At 42.7% G+C, this 22,550-nt stretch overlaps 1 protein-coding gene across 2 annotated transcripts; it reads right to left on the bottom strand.

Moving 5' to 3' along the window:
• Positions 1-4,241: 4,241 nt before the first annotated feature.
• RLIM (ring finger protein, LIM domain interacting) lies at positions 4,242-22,261 on the bottom strand. Of its 2 annotated transcripts, XM_052672878.1 has the most exons (4): positions 22,075-22,261; positions 12,842-13,030; positions 11,920-12,003; positions 4,242-11,081 (listed from the first exon to the last, which is right to left on the bottom strand). In XM_052672878.1, exons 2-4 carry the CDS (start codon positions 13,008-13,010, stop codon positions 9,553-9,555), a joined length of 1,782 nt encoding a protein of 593 aa, XP_052528838.1. In that variant the 5' UTR covers positions 13,011-13,030; positions 22,075-22,261; the 3' UTR covers positions 4,242-9,552. The 2 variants fall into 2 exon arrangements, with proteins under 2 accessions (XP_052528838.1, XP_052528839.1); XM_052672879.1 differs by lacking the exon at positions 11,920-12,003.
• Positions 22,262-22,550: the final 289 nt, after the last annotated feature.

The following is a 22,550-nucleotide window of genomic DNA, read 5'->3' as shown; positions in this document are numbered from 1 at the left end:
TCAAAGGGGAAGATGTCTGAGCTGAAGCCACATACGGGCACCAAGGCGGAGGCTTGAATTTTGGGGTAATTAACAAGACATTAGGGGCTGTGGCTGAGAGCAGGTGCTTAATTCATTGCAGAAGTCAGGCCCATAGCAATGCTTTGGGTCATGCTTTGGCTTCAAATGAGTATTTAAGGCACAGCTGGGAAGGGTGGAAGAGCTGCACCTTGCAGAACTGGCCTCATAGGAGCTTGTAAGATGCAGGTGAAGAAATTGGTAAAACTGAACTCTTACAATTTTCCTTTTTCTTTTTTCTTTTTTTTTTTTTTGACATCTGTTCTTTGTAAGTGATTTATATTCCCTTAAAATTTTGTATCTCAAAGTAAAGTATTTGAATGTGTGTCTGAAAAGTATGACCCGTCCTTTCAAAATGTGAATTTCTGATTGTTGATATATAAAAAAAAAGTAAAAAAAAAAAAACAAACAAAAAGCAAAACACAAAACCATCCCATATTAGCACTTCTTTTGTAATGAATGTTTTATGAATGTTTTTTTTTTTTTTTTTAAAAAAAAAGCATAGAATAAAACCAGTTTAAAAAGGAAGGGGGGTCGTGGTTTCCTAAAGAAATCTCAGCTGGGTACCCAAAGCTGTGTCAGAGCACCGGGCCAGAAAAGGGTGACTGTGCATCAGCGAGGTCGCCATAGCTTGTGGAACTGGAAACAGGGCTTTTAGCAAGGGTATTTTATCGTAATGATTTGTTTATACTAGCTGCTTTAATTGACATTAGATGAAAGCTGACATAGGCATTAATTTGGTATGGCACAGGCTTTTTTTCTTCTCTTTTAATGTGCATCTCAACTCTTTTTCAAGTCAGGGATATTTACTGCAAATAATATTCAAAAAATCCCCAGCAGGAGATAAGAGGCAGTAAAAAGGGATTCAAAGGCTGCGAGGCAGCGGCAACGAGCTCCTCTATGAGCCAGCATGCCATGCAAGGAGCCTCGGTGCAAAAACACCCTCCTCTATCCTGGAGTGATCTTCTGGGGATGGCTGGAAGCTGAGAGGTGCTGGGCTACGTGATAAAAGTCACCTGCACACAGGCTGCTTGCTGAGCACCCCAGGAGCACAAGCCTGTCATTGCCCACCTCCACAAGCCCCATACAAATACACAAATAGATAATATGTATATACATACATATATATATATATATATACACACACATATCCTAGGTGTGTCTGTGCGCCTGCCTGCTGGGAACCATTTATTCTTATGAAACGGAATATTTGTATGTGTATTTTATATATTAAATACTAAGCACTTTGTCTTGTGTTAGTTTGCTAGTAGCTATGAATTGCACATGTGCTTTAGCTGCCTCTGTGAACGGCGCGTTATCTATCTCTGGTCACGTTTACAGGTATGCACACAGTGTGGACTGTGCTGTTCGGGGTTGCTGAGTGCCTGCCACTGGTCAATGGGGCATCGCCCTGTGATGGGACAGCAGGAGCAGCAGTGCCTGCTTGGGTTTTAGAGGCTTTAATGCAGAGCAGCAGAAGGCAATGTTAGAAATCATTTTGTGCTGGCAGCAAGGCAGAACAAGGGATGAAAAAAGTAGGTATGCATACATATATGAGTGCTATATGGGGCTGTTTTGGTGTGCTGGTGTGTGCTGGGTGAGCAGGGCTCCAGCTATTGTGACTGTCACCTCTTCCTCCGAGGCGCTGTGCTGTTGGGCTGTAAATCCGTTATCGGCCCATCTGCAGCATTGTTCAGCCCCGGCGTACGTGGCCGGCACCTCGTCCCCCCAGCATGCTTGGCCCCGCTGCCTTCTCCCTCCCACATTGATGTTTTCACCAGCCGTGCTCAGTGCAGCTTGGAAGTCTTTTCCCAGCCCTCCTGCTGAAGCCCACTGGAAATAAATCACTCGGATATTCCTGTCCCCGCACCGCACACCGCCTCAGATGGCACTGTCCCATTACCTTCTGGGCTGCCAGCCTTCATGCCAGCCCTCCTCCTGCCTGTTCGCATCCTGCTATTCCCTTCCTTAGCCTCCCTGCTTTGTGCTCATCCGTCTTTCCCATCTCTTCCTCTGTCCTCCATCCCCGCTAGCTCTCATCATTACAAACTGAAGCAAACTCATCCCCAAGGCACCACCAGCATTGTTTCCAAGTGAATCTGGTTTATATAGAAGTCAGCAATGCCTACAGAGATTAATTTATATAAGTTTTCCACTGCACATCTGCTTTCATTTCACCCACTCACACAATAGCATATGTTGGTTAACCTATGACTGGCTGACGCTGGAAGGGACCTCTGGGTCCATCTGGTGCCATACAGAGCAGGGTACCCAGAACTATGTCCAGAAGCTTTGAAGGAAACACCACAACCTCTCTGGGCACCCTGTGCCAGGGCTCCATCACCTACACAGCACAGAAGTGCTTATCAAATTTTAGATACAATCTTCTGCACTCCAGTTTGTACCCATTGCCTCTCGTACTGGTAATGGGCACCACTGACAGGAGCCTGGCTCCACCTCTTTGCACCTCCCTTCAGCTATCATGGCCATGAATGGGATATCCAAGCATCCTCCAGGCTGAGCAGCCCAATCTTCCTCAGCCTCTTCTCACCAGAGAGGTACTCTAGGCCCTTCATCACGTTGGTGGCCCTCTGTTGGACTCTTTCCAGTACATCCAGGTCTCTCTTGCACTGCGCAGCCCAGAACTGGACCCAGCACTCCAGGTGTTGGCCTCACCGGTGCTGAGCAGACGGGCAGGACCACCTCCCTTGACCTCCTGGCATTACTAACACATCCCAGAACACCATTAGCCGTCAGCAGCCTTTCAATGTCCACCTGGATGGCAGTGTGGCCCCATCACAGCAGGGACACTCACTGCAGTCACAGCTCCACTCACTGCTGTCACACTGCAGCACGCCAAGCAACACCTCGATGCTACCACACAGACTGTGCACTGCACAAGCTGTTTTTCTTGGGAGCTCCGGACCTGACAGCAGCGCATGACAATGTGTGAAAACACAGAAACCCTACGCAAACAGTGCAGCCTGACTCTGTTCCATGAAGCGGTCATTGTCACGGAGGCTCGATGCCTGCTTTTTCACATGCTTGGCTCAGCAGGGGATTTATTCAGGAGAACAGTTGGAGCATGCAGCATCAGCATCTCATTAGTGTCAAAGACAATATCATCTCATTTAAGACTAAAAAGAGGGCTTAGTTTTCCCCATATAATTTTATTGTTAGGGCTTAGGAAGCCACAACGCAGCTGAGTTTAGATTCATTATGTTAAAAGCCCCCAAACAGGTCCTGACACACAGCAGTTGGGAAGGACGAGCTTGCAGCAAAGAGCTCCGCTTTCCTCCCCGCCTCTGCACTGCCAAACAGAATTCCTGTCAGCGAACAGGCTGCAGGGCCCTCTCCAATTTCAGTTTGAATCAGTCAGAGCAGACAGACCACAGAGCTCCAGATGCAGCCCCTGGCAGCTGGGAACAGCTCATACTGAAGAATCCTGAGCAGAATCTCTGCTCTGCACATCTCTTGGGAAGCCCACCAACCTTCCTCCTCTCCACAGCCAGACCATCCCACACAGCGCTGCCAAGCATCGTGAAACTGCTGCCAGCTTGGATGGCACCCAACAGACAGGGCACCGCGTGTCTGCATCCAAACACTGCCATCTTTCCCCGCCTTCTGCTGCGATGCCATCAGGCCTCAGCCCAGAAACAGCTCTGGCTTCCTTCTCAAGGACCAGACTGAGGTGAGGGAAGCACCGGCAATAAAGCAAGCTTCCAAGCTTCCCACACCCTACAAAATTTCCTTCCCACTCAAGTAAGCATTTGCACATACATCAGCTACTAAATTTAGGGCGAAGCTTTTAGCCATATGTGAGAGCTTATGAAAGCCACAAACACCGTGAGGTGTTCGGTGTATTTCCAGTGGGACTCAGCACTAAGCGCTGGTCCCTGATGGGCACCCATAAAAGTCACGGCTACCGCCTGAAAGATAACTGACAGCTCTGGTGCCCCATGCTGTGCACTGACAGATTTACACAAGTCTGGTACATAGATTTATTGCTTCTGGTTTCTGTACTGAGGAGCAATAAACTCTTCTGAGAACTTAACTCTGTACCATTCCAGGTCTTTTCAGCTTCAAGGGAAAAGCACATACATTTTTTACCACATCCATCAGTATTTACTCCGGCACATTCCCAGTGTAAGAATAAACCCAAGGAGTGATGATCAAGCACAAAATTATCACTTCATGCATTTTATTGAGTCTATTTAAATTTGCATTATGACATCTTACATAGGGAACAAACTCCTCCTAAATATTAGCTATCAAACCTGATCGAACTGTTGTCCGATGACCTCGGAGTACCATTTTGTACTAAACAAGTCCAGTATAAACAGATGTAAAGCACTGTACAAAACAAAACCAAAAAAAAGAAAAGAAAAAAAGGAAAAAAAGAAAAAAAAAAATCTCTTACATTCTCAGTTGAATTCAGGGCTTCCCAGCCAACAGCTTTACAGCAGAGTGAGATTCAGGAAGGGAGCGCAGGTATTTCAGCTAAAGGATCAAAACCACATAAAATAACCAAAAGAAATCCAAAATTATGCTTCCCTGTAAGAGGAAAAAAAAAGAAGAGGAAAAAAAAAAAAAGGATACCTCAAAAAGAAGTTGGGAAGCCCTGGTTTAACAGATGCAAATTTATTTTCTTTTTTAACACAACACAACTTTAATGTACTTTGGGTAAGCTATCATTAATCTTCACCCTCTTTCTTCCCTCTCTAGTCAAGAGCAAACAAACAGCCTGGTGCATGCAGTGATTGGAAACACTTCTGAATTTGTTATAAATTCACTTATCGTGGCTCCGAGCCAACTCTCACCCAAAGCGAGCGGGCAGATGCCCGTAACAACTGCGCTCCTCATCAGCTCCAAACACCATTACATCTCCTCATCGTGCAACCCAAGGCCCCGCAGGAGGACGGTGAGAAAAATGAGACATCGGGCAGCATGAACATACACACTACTGTAAGAGAAGGGATCTCAAACCAAAGGTAAGGCTGCAGCTCAAGCCAACTGGATGGACCTCTGTGTTGTGGTGTGACAGCGAAGGCGACGCTGGGAGACTCAGAAAACATCGAGCTGCTACTCTTCACAGACATGGTCAGCCCTGCCAGCCCTTCTCTCATCTTCCAGCTAGATTCTCTGATTAGACACCATGCGGAACCCTCCCCATTGTGTGGACAACCATCACAAGATAAACATCCACTGCAATTAGACAGGGAAACAGTCCTCTGGCCCGACATATTTGCATAATCCAGCTAACTGACAGGAAACTGGAATGACAGTCATTACGGTCCATTGTGTCAACATTAGTGGGAAATACATTAGTTTGCAAGTTGACACAATGGACAATTATGGCTCCTTCAAAACTGGTAGAGTATCACGTTAGTGCAGCTGCTGTGCACGCACATTAATACTTCCTACTAAAAGTCTTTAAACATTTAACGAGTAATTTCTACACATGCTGTTGCTACAGTAATGAAACCATGTTTAAAACAAGTCAATTAGCTGCCTACAAGTTCTTTGCAACAAAAAAAATCCGAACCTCTTGTAGGTAATAAAAAAGCAGACACGTAAAAGGGAAATCTAACAAACACCAGGAACGAGTCCTTAGTTTTTGAATGGATAACGACCTGATTTAAAGGGAAAAGGAAAGCACCCACAACTCCTTATCGGTTTGCAATTTAAGCTAATCTATCGAATCACCCTGAAATTGAACAGTGCCATGCGTTCTTGTAGGCTTTGGCTTTGTGACTGCTTTCACAGCTGCGTGTGGAGGTCCTACAGACACAGAGCTGTCTCCGAAGAAAGGAACTTAGCTCACCCACCAGCCAGCCAGGTACTCACAACTGCAGCACGGGCGGTTCACTGCTTGGAAACACCACCGTAACTACCGAGGCAGGCGACAAAAGCGAATCCCCTTCCAAAATTAAGCAAAAGCCTTCAACACAAAAGCAACCATGCTGCTGCAAGCGACGAGCTGGCTTTATCACGGCCCCGCAGAAGGCTGAGAGGCTCCCACAAGGTGGCACTAGGAAGCAGGCAGCTGATGCAGCGGGGCTGCCTCTGCTCCTGTTTCTTTCAGACATCTGAAAGTCATCAAATTGGCCATTTCAGCCCTTCATATGGCTGTAACTATGAGGCAAGTTGCTGCATTCCATCTGCAAAGCCAAGAAAGAGGGAAGCAATGGGTACAAACGCCCAATGCTAAAATAACTTTGAAGCTGTAAAATAGGCTAATTATGAACCTTTTAAATTATAGCAATTGATGCTTTATTAGCGACTGAAATGTAAATATTGACTTTTCCTATCTGCAATACAACTTTAGAAGTAGAGAAATTAAATTACCTCAGGGCATTAGGGTAAAAAGCAGCACTCTGGAACTTCTCTTGCCAGACCTCAGCTCTACGACTGTGATGCAGAACACACGGTGTTTCCAGTACAGCATAAAGGCATTTGTGAACACCGAGCTTCCAGATACAGCTCTGAGTAGTGGGGATGCTACTCTTCCCCAGAACTGCTGCAGACTCTGACAGATAAGTCAGTAACATGGAGCTATTTGCTGTATCAGCAATTGCCCTCTTGCCGACTCTTCCAGGTGTTGGGCAACATGTCCCCAGCACTGCTAGTGCGCTCGGGATCAGAAAAGGCAAATAAAACATTACAGTTCAAGGGCTTCTTAATTGAGGTTAAATTCTCAGGACCAGAGGGGATGATTTAAATCAGATGTTGGAGGAAATTCTTTACTAAGAAAACGGCGAGATGCTGGCACAAACTGCCCAGAGCTACAGGTGCACCATGCCTGGCAAGGCTGGATGGAGCCCCAGCAGCCTGAGCTGGTGAGGGGCAACCAGCCCACGGCAGGGGAGTTGGGACTGGATGATCTCTACGGTCTCTTCCAATCCAAGCCATCCTACGATAAATTATTTGTTCGTGGTACCATTTGGGAAACCTCCAACATTTTATTAGTTGCTATTGTTACAGAAAGATAAAATGTTAAGGCATGCCACTATTAAGCTATAACAAAACTGTAGAGTTGAGTCTTCCAAAGTATACAGTTACTGGAAACTCAGAACACTAAAAAGAAAGCTACGTTGAATGACACGCATCACAGCTGTGCTTCGCCTTAATTAGCTCTAGTGGGCTCCTTTCTTTCTGGTCACCATCCTTAACCTCAGAAATAAATGCCAGATTTGGAAAAATCAAAATGGCATTCGTGCGTAGAAGCATTTTTTCCCCATCTAATTCCAGACTCCAGTAAGACAATAAAGCTACTGGCAACCACAACTGATAGCACATTTTTGCTATGTGAATGCTACCGGAAGAAAATCAGAAGTGTTATTTTGTTGAGGAAGATTTGGCATCAAATGTATTACCCACATTCATTAAGAGTCAGCACCTGAAATTAATATTTAACTTCCAATTTTACAGAGATGCATATCAGAGGGAAAAACAGTAAGAGAATGAGCTTATTTATTCTGTTAAAAAAAAAAAAGAAAAAAAAGACACCACATGTGTATTCCCTCTGCCAAGATGATGTCCCAACAGGAGGAAAGCAAGCTCAATAGCCTGTCAGGGTTTCCCACTAAGCCAAACACCACAAAATGCACATACAAAAAAAATTTGGAATCCTGGGATGCTGTGAAATCCTTAACTAGCTGATGAGACATTAAAATGGCTTAGAGCAGAGACTATATTTTATGCAACCACCACTATAACACACCAAAAATGTGTTTTAATCAGGGAAAAAAGGTAGGCCAGCTTTGGTTTCGTCATCTGAGGAGCAAGCAGTATTTCCCATATAGCCACCAAGAGCAGTTCATATCCCTTTTGAACTACTACTCTGAAGATTAAAAATACACTGTTTTCTTTGTTGCAGATACAGGCTAGAAAAAAAAAGTCACTAGAGAATAAAACAAAGATGGCTCATTGAAGAGGAGAGATACTTCCCCCTGACACAATGCTAGCTGAGGTACAGAATCCCAGACTGGGTAGGACCTTTGAGTCCAGCTGGTCTGATTCCTGCTCTTGCAGGGCCACCACATCCAGGTAGCAATACATTTTCCAATTCCCTATTTCTATATGCCACATACATATTTTTGAATTCAAGATTTCAGTCTTTTCAATAGGAGTATAAAGATGTTTTCTCAAAACGTAGCCAATGTTAAGATTAACATTAAATATACTCCTGCAATCAGTTATAGTTTTCATATTTAATCTAGCACTCTACTAATGAATCTCTTTTCCAGTTAATACTTATTTCTTTGCAGCACTGAGTCACAGGCTATGAACAGTGGATACCCATCAGCATGTTCACTAAACAGATCCAGCAATTACTAATATTGTTGAAGCTGGAGCGGGGAAAAAAAATCCCAAACTGCCAGTATATGTCTGCTGAAGAATTACATAGGGTTACCTCCAAATTTCAAGTAAAAATACAAAAATAGGGCATACATGTCACCAAATGAACTGGTGCACATTGGTTTGTGTTATTACATATTAGTAACCACACAAAGGAACTGTTAGGACAGTTACTAATTATTATCATCTTTTTGGGTGGCATTACTGAGCCAACACACTGCAGCTATAAACATTCTGCTTCAATTTTTTAAAGGCAATTAAGTGTCCAATTCACTTGTACGTCACAGTAGTTGTTCACATCAATAGCACAGATATGCACTGCTCCTGACAGGTACACAGTCACAAAAGCAGCTCTCTTGTATTTAGTTTGCTCTCTCTGTGGTGGGTTTTGTATGAAAAGCATTCTCAGTTTCTAAGCGTGGTACAATTTTAATTCTTAATGCATTAATACAACAGTGCATTGGAAAAGTACTGAGCTTCTACAAAAAAGCTTTACAATTTTAAAACAGATTTTTTTTTTTTTATTTAAACAAGCATAGGCAATTCTTATATTTCCACAACAAGATAAATATCCCAATTAAGCTAACAGCTCATCCTACAGCGTGCCATAGTGATGGGGAAAGGGCTAACATTAGTGTTATTTACACAGACATGTCCAATATTAACCCAGTATGAAAATCAAAAGTATTTTCAAGTATGCAATTAAATTCAGGGTTTTTTTTTTTTTTTCAGTCAGTTGGATTTCTTGCAAAAATTCCTCTATGACTCTTGCGCATTTAGCTGGGATGACTTCCCAGAAAGACTACTCACAAGCACAATGTTGAGGAAAAACTTTTTATTGGACTGGAGGAGTAAGGGGATAGAACTTAGCACTCTTCATAAAGAAGTATTTTTAAGTGAGTAGATGTCTTTGGACAAATGAAATTCATCACACAAACCGACTAGATCTTGAAAACCTTAATCAATTTTTCCAATTTTAAATGCTTGAATTCAGAGAAAATTCTTTCATGAGGGAAGATTCACTCCAAGTAATTACTATACATTGAGTTACCACTCAAAAAGTGGCCATAAAGGAAGTGACTTCTTTGCCCATCACTATTACACTAGCTGCTTAGCCATAAGTTCAGATCTCATTTAGACAACACTCTCTCTGTTACCAGAAGCTAAGACTGCTCTGCGACAAATGGGACAAGTGGAATTTTCTGATAACCAGCGGTCGATGCAGTGGACGTGATACTCGTGAGAACAAGGCAATTTACGAAGCTTGTTTCCTTCCGTGTACTCTGTAATACACACACTACATGTTTTCAGAGCATCACTCTCACCAAAATTCCTCATAGCTAGGTTGTCAATTTGCTCTTTGGTGAGTCCTCTTGGTTGGTCATCATCATCTTCATTTAGTAGGAAAAATTGTGCTAGGCTAAGGAATGGTAAAGAACCGCTTTCTTCAAACGTCACCGATCCTCTCGTATTCCGACCTTCCCGTCTGGCACCAGATGTTGAACCACCTTCATTACTACCTTCAAACACCTCCCCTGAGCTAACATCTGTACTTTCATTGCTTGAACTACCACCCCCTCCGTTCTGTGGCTCAGAAGCATCCACATTCTGATTTGGAGTTGGGCCACTAGGATCTGCATCGCTATCACTATACATAAAGTAACTCAGCTCTCCAAAGCCTGTCATGATCTGCCTTAGCATAGTCTGAATTGCAACTGACGTAGTCTCACTTAAGCCTGTATTTAAGATTCTACGAATAGGAATCCTAATGGTGCTGACATAAGTTCTCACTCCAGCCCGTTCTGAACGTGAAAACGTACGCCTAAACCCTCCCCGTTCACTTTCGTAAGTGACTGTGTTGTTAGGAGTCTGGGAGCGGGACCGAGTTCTGTTGGCTATGCTGTCCCTTTGCCGATACTCTCCTGGACGAACTCTTCTCACCTGGAGGTCGAGCACTATGGTAGGAGGCCTCTGTCCAGGAGCTGCAGACTCACTGGCACCATTAGTTTCTGAAGAACCTGCTGCTTGAGGAACAGGTCTTGTTTCAGGGGCTGAAAACAGAACTGCATTTTCACTAGGAATCTCAGTCCCCACTGCATGCTGCCTTAGTGTCACATGCTGCCTAGTTCTAGAGCTTCCCTCAGCTTCATTCACTGCTGAATGGTCAAACGTTTGAGATGATGTATTGTGATGAGACCTGCGAGGAGCCTCACTCACTGGATTAATAGGTGACCTACTTCTATCAGTCCTAGCCCGTGTTCTCCGCTGTTCTGGGCTCCTACTTCTCGCTCTCCTCTGCCCTCTAGGAGAAGCTTCTTCAGTTAACTCTTCTGAAGTGCTCCTTTCTGATCCAGGCTGCCTTGCAGATGGTGATTCAGACCTTGGAATTTCAGAGTCACTTTGGCTGTTTTCCAAATCCTCCCCACTGGAAGGCTCTACAGATGGCTCATTCTCAGTTTCAGGATTTGTGTTCCCATTATTACGGTTGACATTTATTTCCAAACTGAATCTGAAGTCACCACTATTTGGGTTAGTCCGGCTCACGGCTCTCCAGGATTGGTTTCCTCGCTGCCCACTTCGTGTTGTATTTCCAGTCTGTCGGACTGAATTAAGCCAGTCTATTATAGAATCTCCATTTGAAACATCTTCTGTGGACTCTGCACCTGTAAAAAAAGACAAGGAACTACCAAAATTAGAGTACTGAGCTAATTTTGGAGTGATCTTTTCCAAGAAAATAATTGCTTATAGTTTAAAACATGATTGTCTAGAAGCACTTGACTCTATCCAATGTAATTGTGACTTCAGAAATAGCATCATAGTTCTTATCTACCAGAGCTCTGGTAAGGAAGCAGGAGTGGACCTTTTTTCTAATACATACAGACAGGCTGCAGCCATCACATGGCAGCCAAATCAAAGTAACACATTATTCACTGTAAAGAAATGGAGAGCTGTATTTCAGGTGTCACATCAATATTCTGTGTTTTTCTTTCCAAACAACTGAGCAATCTAGTGACTGCTAAGCAGAGAGTTTGGTAAGTTTGTCCTGAGTCTTCATTTGAAGAACAGATTTATAGCAACCCATCTCGTTTAAGAATGAACCCTGGCAGCAAACTCCAAGAATCCACCACCAACCTCTTGAGAGGCGATAATAAAAGCAATAGAGTACCCTTGGAAGGGAAGAACGAGAACAAAAAAAAACAACCAAAAATTGGCAGAAAGTACCCCAGAAGGGAGCAGAAGTCAAGAAGGAAAAACAATCTAAAAAGCAGATAAGGAAAAGAAACCTAAATGAAATTTTAGCTTGCTGCAAGTAACAGATGTGTTACGGGTGAAATCTGTCCCAAAGTGCTCTTTGCAGCAGATATCAGACATAACGTTCAGTTAGTTTTGAAGCAAAGCTCACCTTGCACCTGCCTAGGCTTAACTTGTTCCACTCCTGCACTCAAGTTAAGGTCCGTATGGGGTGCTAAAGTTAAGAGTTTTCACAAATACTGTATATACCTCTATTCTCATCACTGTTTTGCTGTGGCGGACCTTCTTTAACTTGGTGCAGCCTTCTCAGCAACTCTTCTTCAGTAATTTCACCTTAGAAAATAAGCAAAATTTTCCAAAAATATTTCCAAATCATATGTATGGCAAACATTATCAGAAGTTTCTAAAGAAGGTACAAGCCACTGTCTTTGTTTTAATTAAATCCTGCCATAATGAGACTTCCAAGCAATTAGTTATAAGGGGAATTCAAACTCTTCAGCACCACTGTCCCAAATAAGCTTTGCTGAAGCTGAAGGATCTAACAGCTTCAACCTATTAAAAGACGGATGGGCTTTCTGGTACTGTACTGCAACCTCTACAGCTCATCAGCATATTTTTTTTTCATCCTATACCAATTAAATGACAGCCCAGAGTTTAAAAAAAAAAAAAAAATGACAAGCATGAAAAGAAGTTTGAATTAGTTTTAAATTATAACTGGCTTCAATTAGGCATCACTCTATAAAGAGCCAGTTTAAAGTAATAAGTCAATTGAAAACAGACATAAGAACACCCATGCAGAATCTTGTACCAGATTAATTAGCCTAGTTATGAACTCCTAACACCAACAGGAAATTTTCACACATGCTTAAAGGTGATTACTTTTCTATCAAAGTAGTCTAAGCAGCCATAACTGGGTCAGTTCTGGAAGTTCCCATCAAGAGGTATGAACAGCAGATCTTTGTACCTGCTGAATCCACACCATCCCAACTCTCTCTCCACTAGCCAGTGAACCCCTCTATTCTGAGGACACATAAACTGGCAGGAAGCTACTCCCTAACATGGAACGCAACTGCAGCACATGAGCTAAATGGGTGAAAGAGATTAGGGAGAACAGAAAAAGACAAATCACCTCCAAGTAATTGTATGATGGACATACACAAGCATTACATACCTGGTGTTCCTAGCAAATTGTTGTCTCTCATAAGCCTGTAGTCCTCTTCACTCAGGTTGTTTACAAACTGATAGAAAGCCTCTTCTCGATCTAAGCGATCCAGCTGACTCTGCCGTTGTGCTTCTGATTGATCAATATTTCCTTTATCACTAGAATCTGAGCTTTCCATCTTGACAAATGGAATAATGTCTAAAAAAAAAAAAAATTAAAAAAAAAATCCTTCATTTAACTTAATGAAACAGATCACAATATTTAGATGTGACTAATCGGTAATACATTATTCACCATTAAATTCTAAGGAGAAAGACTTTGCTAATCAAGTTTCAGGTAAGGTAAGCTGCATCACAACACAGATCACAAATGAAATATTTGCCCACTTCAGGAAGTACAAACAATATCCATCACTACCAACATTCAAAAAAGTAACAAGTACAAACACAAGAAATGTTATCAGTTTATTAGCTGCCTACAGCTGCCTGCTCTTTACCCTAAGCTACTCCTGCTACTACAACTACCTAACAAAGCACAAACAGTGCCTCACTGCCATACAACAGCACAGTACAAGGTACAAGGCACCCATGACTATGCTCTCCAGCTCTAAGACTGAATTAAACATTCATCCCTTCTTTCTGCCTTCACTATGGTAAAGAAAACAGGAATCTAGTTCGCTGACAAATACGAGAGACTTTCTTCAAAATCCAAGTCAATTTTAAACAGAATTACTGGATTATTTAGGATTTAAATGAGTCCGAAGATGCAACAGAACACTGTACATGGAAAAAGAAAAAGGGAAACCCACAACAAGGGCTAAAAGATTCCTCAAAAAAAAAAAAAAAAAAAAAAAAAGGGGGGGGGGGGTTGGAACATCAGGTCTGTGGTTTCATGTCAAGAGAAGAATTTGCTTGCAAGTTTTAGTAGTTAGTGAATTTCTGACGCTGATGACAAAACAAATTGCATGCCAGAACTCCAGTGTGTATATACATGTCATAACTTATGCTACCAAGAACTTATTCATTCACTCTCATCTGCTCCTCATTTTGTTTTTCATTTCGATAAGATCTGCCACAAGGTCTCAAAACAAAAAAGTAATTCATGAACACAATGTCTGTATTTGATCAAAATTAAAACAAAATACCTGCAAATGCAGGAGACATTCTGGCACTGGTTACACCATGCAAATACATCAAATGAAGTTTCCTTAATCATTATGGCTTGCTATTCACAACATTAAGAATTTCCCTGTACAACTGGTAGAATCTAGTTACTCAGAGAGGTGATTAGCACGCTAATCCTCTGCATGCTAAAAAGCTCTATAATAATATTCCCCATTAAAAAATGCTCCTTTCATTCAAACCATGTTTCATGTGACATGAAAATACCAGAAGAATAAAGCTTTTCCTTCTTACTGGAAAATTTTCAGCACTTAGACATCTGTCTAAAGCAAAAAGTAACTTTTTTTTGTATGCCAGCACAGCTGTCCCACTACACTAGTGTTTCTCCACAGGAGAGAAGCAATGTGGAATCTCCAAGAGCAGTTTATTTCTGCTGCTACAGTGAAAATTAAAGGGCACTGGTATCCCCAGCAGGGGACAGTACAAAATACCACAGGATAGGCCAACCCACTACTGCAGGCTTCCAGATCAGAAAACAGTTACTCCTATCCTACCTTGAATTCTAACACAGTAAAGCTTGCTTTCAGGTTAGTCACAGTAAGGCACAAATGTTTCGACGGCCCCCCGTTACAGGTGTGGAAGGTCACTGCCTTCTGCCCTGTTAATTTCTGCCTTTTTTTTTTTTTTTTTTTTTTTTAAAATCAAAAAGTAGCAGCAATCACACTGCTTGCTAGTGTCTCAAATGGCAGCCTAGCAGCTACATCTCTGGTACAGTCTGAAGACTTGCATGTGATGCAGTGTCAAACAGACTGATAAATGAAGCCATTCACAGGGGAAGTTGCACAACAGATCCAGCAGGTAAATTCAGCTCAGACTGGGCTCAGCTATAAAATCTGTACACCCTTCAGATCTCAGACACATCCTTCTAACAAGAACACAGCTTGCTTGAAACTCAAACAGCTTTTTACAAGCTTTCTGGAGCAGAATTATGACCCTAACTAACCTCAAGACATATTCATTCCAAGAGAACATCAGAGAGTCAAAGCTGCTTTTTACAAGAATCATCTGAACACTGACTAGAATTAGGGACTTGAATCCAAAAGAAAACCCAGAAAGATGCATTAATTTTAGGAATATGGATTACAACTCTAACTAGCATTGCCCCCCACCCCCCTTTTTTTTTTTTTTAAACTTATTAAAGGAGATAAAGCAAAGTCAACAAAGCAGAGAATGCAATAGCCTACTAAGGGATAGGAGCAGCAAAAAGTTACTTATAAAATATTTCCCTCAAAATAGTTGCTACTTGATATTTACAGGCGCCTTGGCTATATAATGCCTCCTTGATACAAAGGCTTTTTCAGAAAACAAAGTGAAAGCTATTCTTGATCAGGGGAACAAAGTGCCAAAACAAGTTACGCTGAGAAAAAATCATCTCTTCTTTACCACTGTGTACACTTCAACAGCCAACCTTAAGGGAATGTTGAGAGTACTGCAAAGTCTTATTTGGTTCGGTCTGCTCCCCTTTCTTCCACCTTCAATTCTCATCTTCCCTCTTAAACTGTAAGATCAGCCATTGGCTGATATAGAAAAAATACTCCTGCCAAGAAAACTGCCTTAGAGCTGAGATTTTGATAATCAGTTCCATCTACAGTAGGGCTATTTCCACTAGTGCCAAACTCACTATACCTTCCCAACATGAGCCAGCAAAACAGAGCACACTAGCCCACTGAACCCCCGTTTCACATCATTTACCTTCAATGTCCTCTAAATGCTATGAATTCCTACAGGATGTTTTTGTCCATGAAGACAAGTGGGGCAGAAACATATGCAACAACACTCTCCCTTTCTCATCACTGATAGCAAACAGGCCAACATTCTTCCAACTAGAGCTTGGACACTAAAACCAGTAAATGGAAAACAGGGTCTCTGCTCTGAAGCTTCTACCACTATTTCTCTTCACTGCACGCTCTGGCCATTCCAAGGCTCATCTCCTACACCGCTGCACAGCTCTACATTACCAGATAGAACATACTCAGCCATTCTGAGTTTTTTTTCCTGCTGTCTCAGTACGACTCTGCAGGTCACACATCCTCCAGCAGATCTCCATGGCGGGAGCGCATATCGCTCCACTCCTATTTGGACAAGCTGGAGCCTCACACAATCATAGAATCAAATGGAAAACCCACTCCTCATTCAGGATTCTGCTCTCAGCTTACACATTGCAGAAAATTACTACTGGCTTAAGGAAGTTGACTACAGCAACATAGGGAAACCTGATGAAGGAAAATCTGCAGGTATGCAATTAACTTTCAGAAGAATGACTAGCATTTGATTATCTAATAAGCAGGTGTGCTTCAACTCTTGTTTCTCTTTTCTACTGGTTTATTCTTGTTCAAGTGAAAAGAATCAGTATTTCCTCCTTTAGTGTCCTCTCTTGTCAGCACTAAGTTTACAAAGGGTGGGGAAGGTCACATCTGCGAGTAGGAAGTTCAGACCTGTTGATTATTGCCAACTGTAGCTGAGATATCCAGCAATGAAAATCTCTTTATAGGAAAGAGGAAAAATCACTTAAAGTTTACCCAAAACAAGATAGCATACTGAGCCACTGCTGGAATAAACTTTTTTTAAAAACAAAACCATTCTTCTGCAGGTGAATGAATACTCAGACACATTAACAGCAGTGAACTCCTAATTGGTGTTCCCATCCTTTGACAAGTCAGCAGAGGACCTTCCCTGCAGTTACACTCCAGCAGTCACACAGATAGATACCAGAGCACAACTGATGAGCTACAGCTCCACTGCTGCCACAGGAGCAACACAGCAAGCCCCCAGTGTTTGATTACATTGTTTTGTTCAAGAGGAAGTAATGTTATGCTCTTTGGACAGGGATGATGTAAGATTTTAGGTATTCCTTCAGCAATGCAAAGTTATCACTCTTATAGAACACAGTACAAGAAGTTTTCTGTTGTTTTTTGTTTTTACCTTTTCCTTATGACAAGTCACGTGTAAACAAAATCCAACTTACAACCAATTAAAAGACCTAGTGGTACAGCAGGCAGTATTAAAATACTCAAGTTGCCCATTTACTTTCAGCAGTAACACTGTCTCCATATTGCTTAGCACTCAGGGACCATACTTCCCAGAAAACCAAAAGTCCGTGATAAATCACTAGATCTATTCCCTTGAATTGCAGGGTTCTAAGAAAACACAGTACCTTAAGCCTAAAATCTTCATTAGATTTGTGACCTTTTTTGAGAAGAGAAAGGCAATTAATTAGTTAAATAGCAGAAGCAAATCAAACTCACAAGCTAGCTGTGCAAAGATCTCCTCCAAAACTTTCCCATCTAGGCATTACCAGCACCTCAACATTACGTGAGCATTTGTAGTGCCCTTTATGTTACACGCTTCCTGACTTACCTCATGTTCCAGCAACACGATTAATACCTTTGTGCACACAAAGAGGATGATTGGCAATATGAATAAGCATCTCATAGATGTGCTCAGCAAAAGGCTAATTTCTCATTTATGATTCATAGCCTCGTCTTAATTAGATACTTCAACCAGTAGAGCACCTTGCCTACCTGCATTCAGCCTGCAGTAATTATCAAAGCCTTTGACTCAAAGAAGCAACTCAGTAGTGGAAGCCAGAAATACTTTTCATTTTAATTTTAGCTTGTTTCAGGTTAACTATTTTTTCCCTGATTTCACTGAAGCTACCTCAAGGGCATTTTAGCTCTACATAAGAAGAGCAACCCAGCTGTCTGCTGAAAACACTTTCTGTGAACTCTGACTCCAGCAGCTCTAACATACCACCACATTTGGCAGGACCAGCCTCAGACATAAGTCTCTCCCATTCCCTTTCTCAAATGACACAGGAATGAGCTATAATGGGCACTTCTGGTACTCCAGGTTCTTCAAGCAAAAACAGAACCAGCTTCACATGCAGTATCAACTCCCTTCTATCTTCCCCAGTCCAAGCACCAGGCTTTCCTAGAAGAAATAGCTTCCATGCTAGTCAGTACCTGCTTTCTCAATACTCAAAACTGGCAGAAAGAAACATAACAGGAAGTCCATCTTCATCTTAAATATTTCATCACTCAAGATTACAAATTCAAAAATATAAGCAAGAACTGTCAGTGAATCCTATTATTAAAGAAAAAAGAAACCATAAAACAGTAGAATCAAACAGCTGTTTGCATGATACATGGAGCTTCATTACATCAAGATTTTTGCTTTTTTGTTTGTTTGTTTTTACAGCTACACAAGTCTTTTGTGAAGAGACTGAAGGCTATGACAGCATAAGTACAATTAACTTGTTATCCTTTCTAACATGTAGATTAGTAACAAACTTTTCAAGTTTGCAAAGTTGCATCAGGAATTTTGGATACACTTTTTTCTGCTACTCTTGCCTTCTACAGACACTCTGACAGTCTATGCAATTATTAGATGGCTTACTAACTTACTACAAATTCCAAGCACTCAAGAACTCCCTTATGCCCTCTTTGCCTCAAAAAATTACTATGGAGCACACATCTCTTTCTGGTAGCTGAAAGAAAATGTCTTCTACGACCGCTATAAAATTTAAATGCCAGCTTAATATGAAGTGTTAAACATGGATTCAGATAATTCATCACTACAGTGTGTTTCAAAGCAAAGCCCACAAAGCAAAATGTCATTCAGAACATACATTTTAAATAACAGAAAGCAAATTAACAATTTTACAGACCAGTTGCTGAAAATAATAATAATAAAAACATGTTGACAGAACAGACCGGTATGAAGGAATGAAACACTTGCCATCTCACTGTGTAAGCGCCCACTGTCCCCACTTCAAATGTATCTAGAACATGTAGCAATTCATTACAGGTTTATTGTTACCTTCCACACAGAAGGGTGGAACTTCGCAATTTCAGAACATTGAGCACATGGGAACGAAGGTGGAGCTCTGAATATAAGACAACAAGGATTGTCAAAATCACATTTTACAACCTAGACTTATTAAAACAGCATTTTTCACATAGAAATTCAAAATAAAATTAAGATGGTACTGCTTCTTTGCTCAAATTGAGGTGATGTGACCTCAGAGAAAGCTCAGCACACTCGAGTTACCAACTTTCCTGCACTTGGAGAAGTCTCACAAAACCGCTCTCTCCCCCAGCAGCGATCTTCCTGCTGGCTCAGCAGGCAGGAGAGCTAGGCTGAAGCTCCAGGGAAGTAATACTCTGCATGAAAGTAACTGGTGCTGACACTGAAAGACAGCAGCGTAAACAGGACTGACAGCTAAGGAAGCTGTACCCACAGAACCGATGCCCATCACACCGTGTTTTGATTTCTGAGGAAAGAGAACTTCTGTTTACTGAAAGCACAAAGCCAATAAAAATCCACTGAAAAACCCAGCTCTACATTCACTCTCACGTTCTCATGGAACTGCTAATGCAGCTTCTACTAAAAGGCCAATACAACAGTGATAATTTCACTACAAATACAACCCACGTCAGAAATCCAGTGCATGGATTTGTTGTTGCTGCTCTTGTCTAGCATCCAAGGAACATAAAAATGGGGGGAAAAAATTAAGCAAAACTGATTTGACATTAAAAACCTACCTGCAAGACTTGCATTCCATTTCTGATGGATTCAGTTTCTGATGACAAACTAAGGCAAGCTCAAGATCACGTGCACAAGCACCTGGCATACTGAAATTAAGACTGCTCTAAGTAAAATGCTTCTAAGTTACTAAATTAAGAGAAAGTGCATGCTGACTTTTCTCACACAACCAATTATCATCAGAGGGTTTCATGAGACTGTACAACTGAAGGAAGTAAAAAGCTGAGCTTCAACACTGCCAAATAGCAAAGATGCTAACCAGTGCCTCGTTAGTACAGATCTCAACAGCATGAAGGAAACATGGCCTTGTGTATTTCTTCTGATTTTAACAGTAGCTAAGAATCTGTGCAAATGCAAAACTGAGTCTGTACAGTGCTTCAGGCTATGCCCATTTCACCATACAGAAGTCCTCTCTCTGAAGTTGTTACACTACTGCATCGTTCAGAAGTATCAGCTTTGAGATGCACAAGACCACCACAAAAAATATAACAGAGGTTCAAGTTCTGCCTCATCCCTTCAACATTAAGTTTCTCAAACTAAAGAGTGAATAAGTTTTCACCAATTCTGAGACAACTGCAAAAAAGCCTCACTGAAACTGAAATCTCTAAAAAATACTTAGAATAGCCAAGTAACTCCTTAAACTCCATTAAGCTGGATTCAAATGCAACCTATGAGCTGAAGTAAATGTCATTAAATTATAACTGTAAAAAAAAAAAAAAAGTGCAACACTTCCACTGCAACGAGAAGCATTCTGCCAAGATTAAGGAACGTATTTTGAAACACTTCCATGGGGATAGGGAACAGAAAAATAAAGTAGCCAAGTACATTAATACATGGGTGTTTTTAAAAACACTTCCATTTAAGGATCACATTACTCATTCCCCTAGAAATACTGATTAAAAAAAAAAACAAACACGTAACGAAGACCAGAAACTTACAGCACTGCTTTCTAGTACACCTTGGTATGTTCATGTACTGAGTAATATGGAAAATAAATTTGATACAGCTGACAATAACTACAAGCTTGAAAAAATGCTCATGGTTTCTCAGTGAGAAAACATTTATGGAGTCAGAATTGCTGACGAGCAAAATACTGTACAGTAACTGTTATGCTTAGTGGTCCAATATAACCAACATCTCTTATTATGATGTGTGTCGTGCTGCCCCTTGTTAGCAGCAGAAGTGACAAAAGTCCAAACTACAATTAATTTCATTCTAAAATGGTAAACTTGTAGAGGGAATGCAGTCATTTTTAAATGGCAGTTGGTCATGCCAACAAAACTAAGCATCAGACTCTCAGTTCAGATGATTAACTGCCTAAAGTCACTTGATCGAGTCACTGCAACTAACATTACGGAACACAGTAGTACTGGAGCGTCTCGTAAGTTGTCATGACAACTTACAACTGGAAAACAACCAATATTATTAACATGGACAGGAGAAACACATCATGCATGCAAGTGCCCTACTGTATACAGTCCCAGCTGAATCCTTATTTACAAGCTCCTCATGACTATCATCTTGAAAAACAGATAAACAAGAACATTCAATTTAAAAAGTGTACTTGTGCTGTGAAATCTTCAGTCAAACTCCTATTACGCACTAAAATCAAAACAAATAATGAACCTTAAAAAGAACATGTTATACAACTTGATATTACTCCTCCATTAAGGCTGATAATTGAAAGTAAAGTGATATCGTACTGTTACACTTGACAACAGTTTTGAAATACAGTAAACAGAGACTCCAAATGTCAGTAGACAGTATTAAAAAAGGAAGGAAAAACTCGCACAGGAAACAAGGTAACAGAATAAATGTTACACGACTAAGTGAAGAGAAACAATAAGACAGTAATACCAATCACAACAGCTTTTAATGGGTCATGCGATGATCCCGACCCTCCCAAAAGGCACAACGGTATGAAGAATTCCTCCCGCTCACCTCCCCCAACAGGGCTCCTGCCTTAATGCGAGGAACCTGCAAGCACTGACCTGATGAGCCGGGAATCCCAAAGCAGGCCCTAAGCAGTACAAAGCCTGGGGCGGTGCCTGTAATCCTCCCCCACCCCACCTCTCCCAAAAAGAACCATTTCCAGTGTTACCTCCCCCTCTCCCAGCCCCCCGCCCACTCAACTGCCCAGTGGTAGAGGAGCCCCAATAGCTCTCCTCCATCACGCGCCCCAGAAGAAGGTGGAGAAATCCCCGCGGCGACGGGACCCGGCTCATCCAGAGCAGCAGGGCACGGCCTCGGGCACCCCGCCATCACGGCCCCCGGCTCCAGCACGGCCCCGCTCCACTTCAAGCGTTTGCGGCCCGCCGAGCTCCGCGGAGTCCTGGGCCGTCCCGCCCGGCTCGGCCACCCGCAACCCACTCAGTGGGGCCGCACAGCGGGGCTAAGGAGCCTGCGTCCCCCGGCCGCCTCCAGCGTCGGGCGGAGGCCGCCGCCGCCTCCCCTGGGCCTGGGCCTCTCCCTTCCCCGTGCCATCTTGATCGTCCGCGTCCGGGCCTCCGCACTCACCGCCCGCCGCCGTCTCCTCAGCTCTCGCTCCGCTGCTCTCTCCGGTCCTCAGCGGGCTCGGTGCCGGCTCGCCGCGCTCCGTCCGTCCCCAAGAAGCCGCAGCGTCGCCCTGCCTCCCCTCTCAGGCGGCCATTTTCTGCTCCATTGTTACCAAGGAACGGGGGCCCGGAAGCGGCCGCCGACAGCGGAAGTAAAGGCACGGACCTTTGCGCACGCGCAAACGGCGCCTCCGGGGCGGGGCGGGGGACGCGCACCAACGAGAGGAGAGCGGAGCACCTCCGAGGAGGGTAGAGAGGCCCAAGCGCCGTGCTGAGGGGAGGGGCGCCGCCATTTTGAAGAGGGGCAAAGGCGGAGGGGATGTTGGTATGGAGGTGAGGGGAAGTCTGGCCAGCGGTCTGCCCGCAGCCTCCTGCTATCCCAGGGCTCAGCATAGCCCCCGAGCGATGCTGTTCGCGTGAAGGAGTGGTATGGCCCGC

Source organism: Tympanuchus pallidicinctus, unplaced genomic scaffold, assembly GCF_026119805.1.
Source record: "Tympanuchus pallidicinctus isolate F22 unplaced genomic scaffold, pur_lepc_1.0 scaffold13, whole genome shotgun sequence".
Classification (NCBI taxonomy): domain Eukaryota; kingdom Metazoa; phylum Chordata; class Aves; order Galliformes; family Phasianidae; genus Tympanuchus; species Tympanuchus pallidicinctus.
Note: the sequence above shows the minus strand (reverse complement) of the source record. Positions and strands in the feature narration are given on the sequence as shown.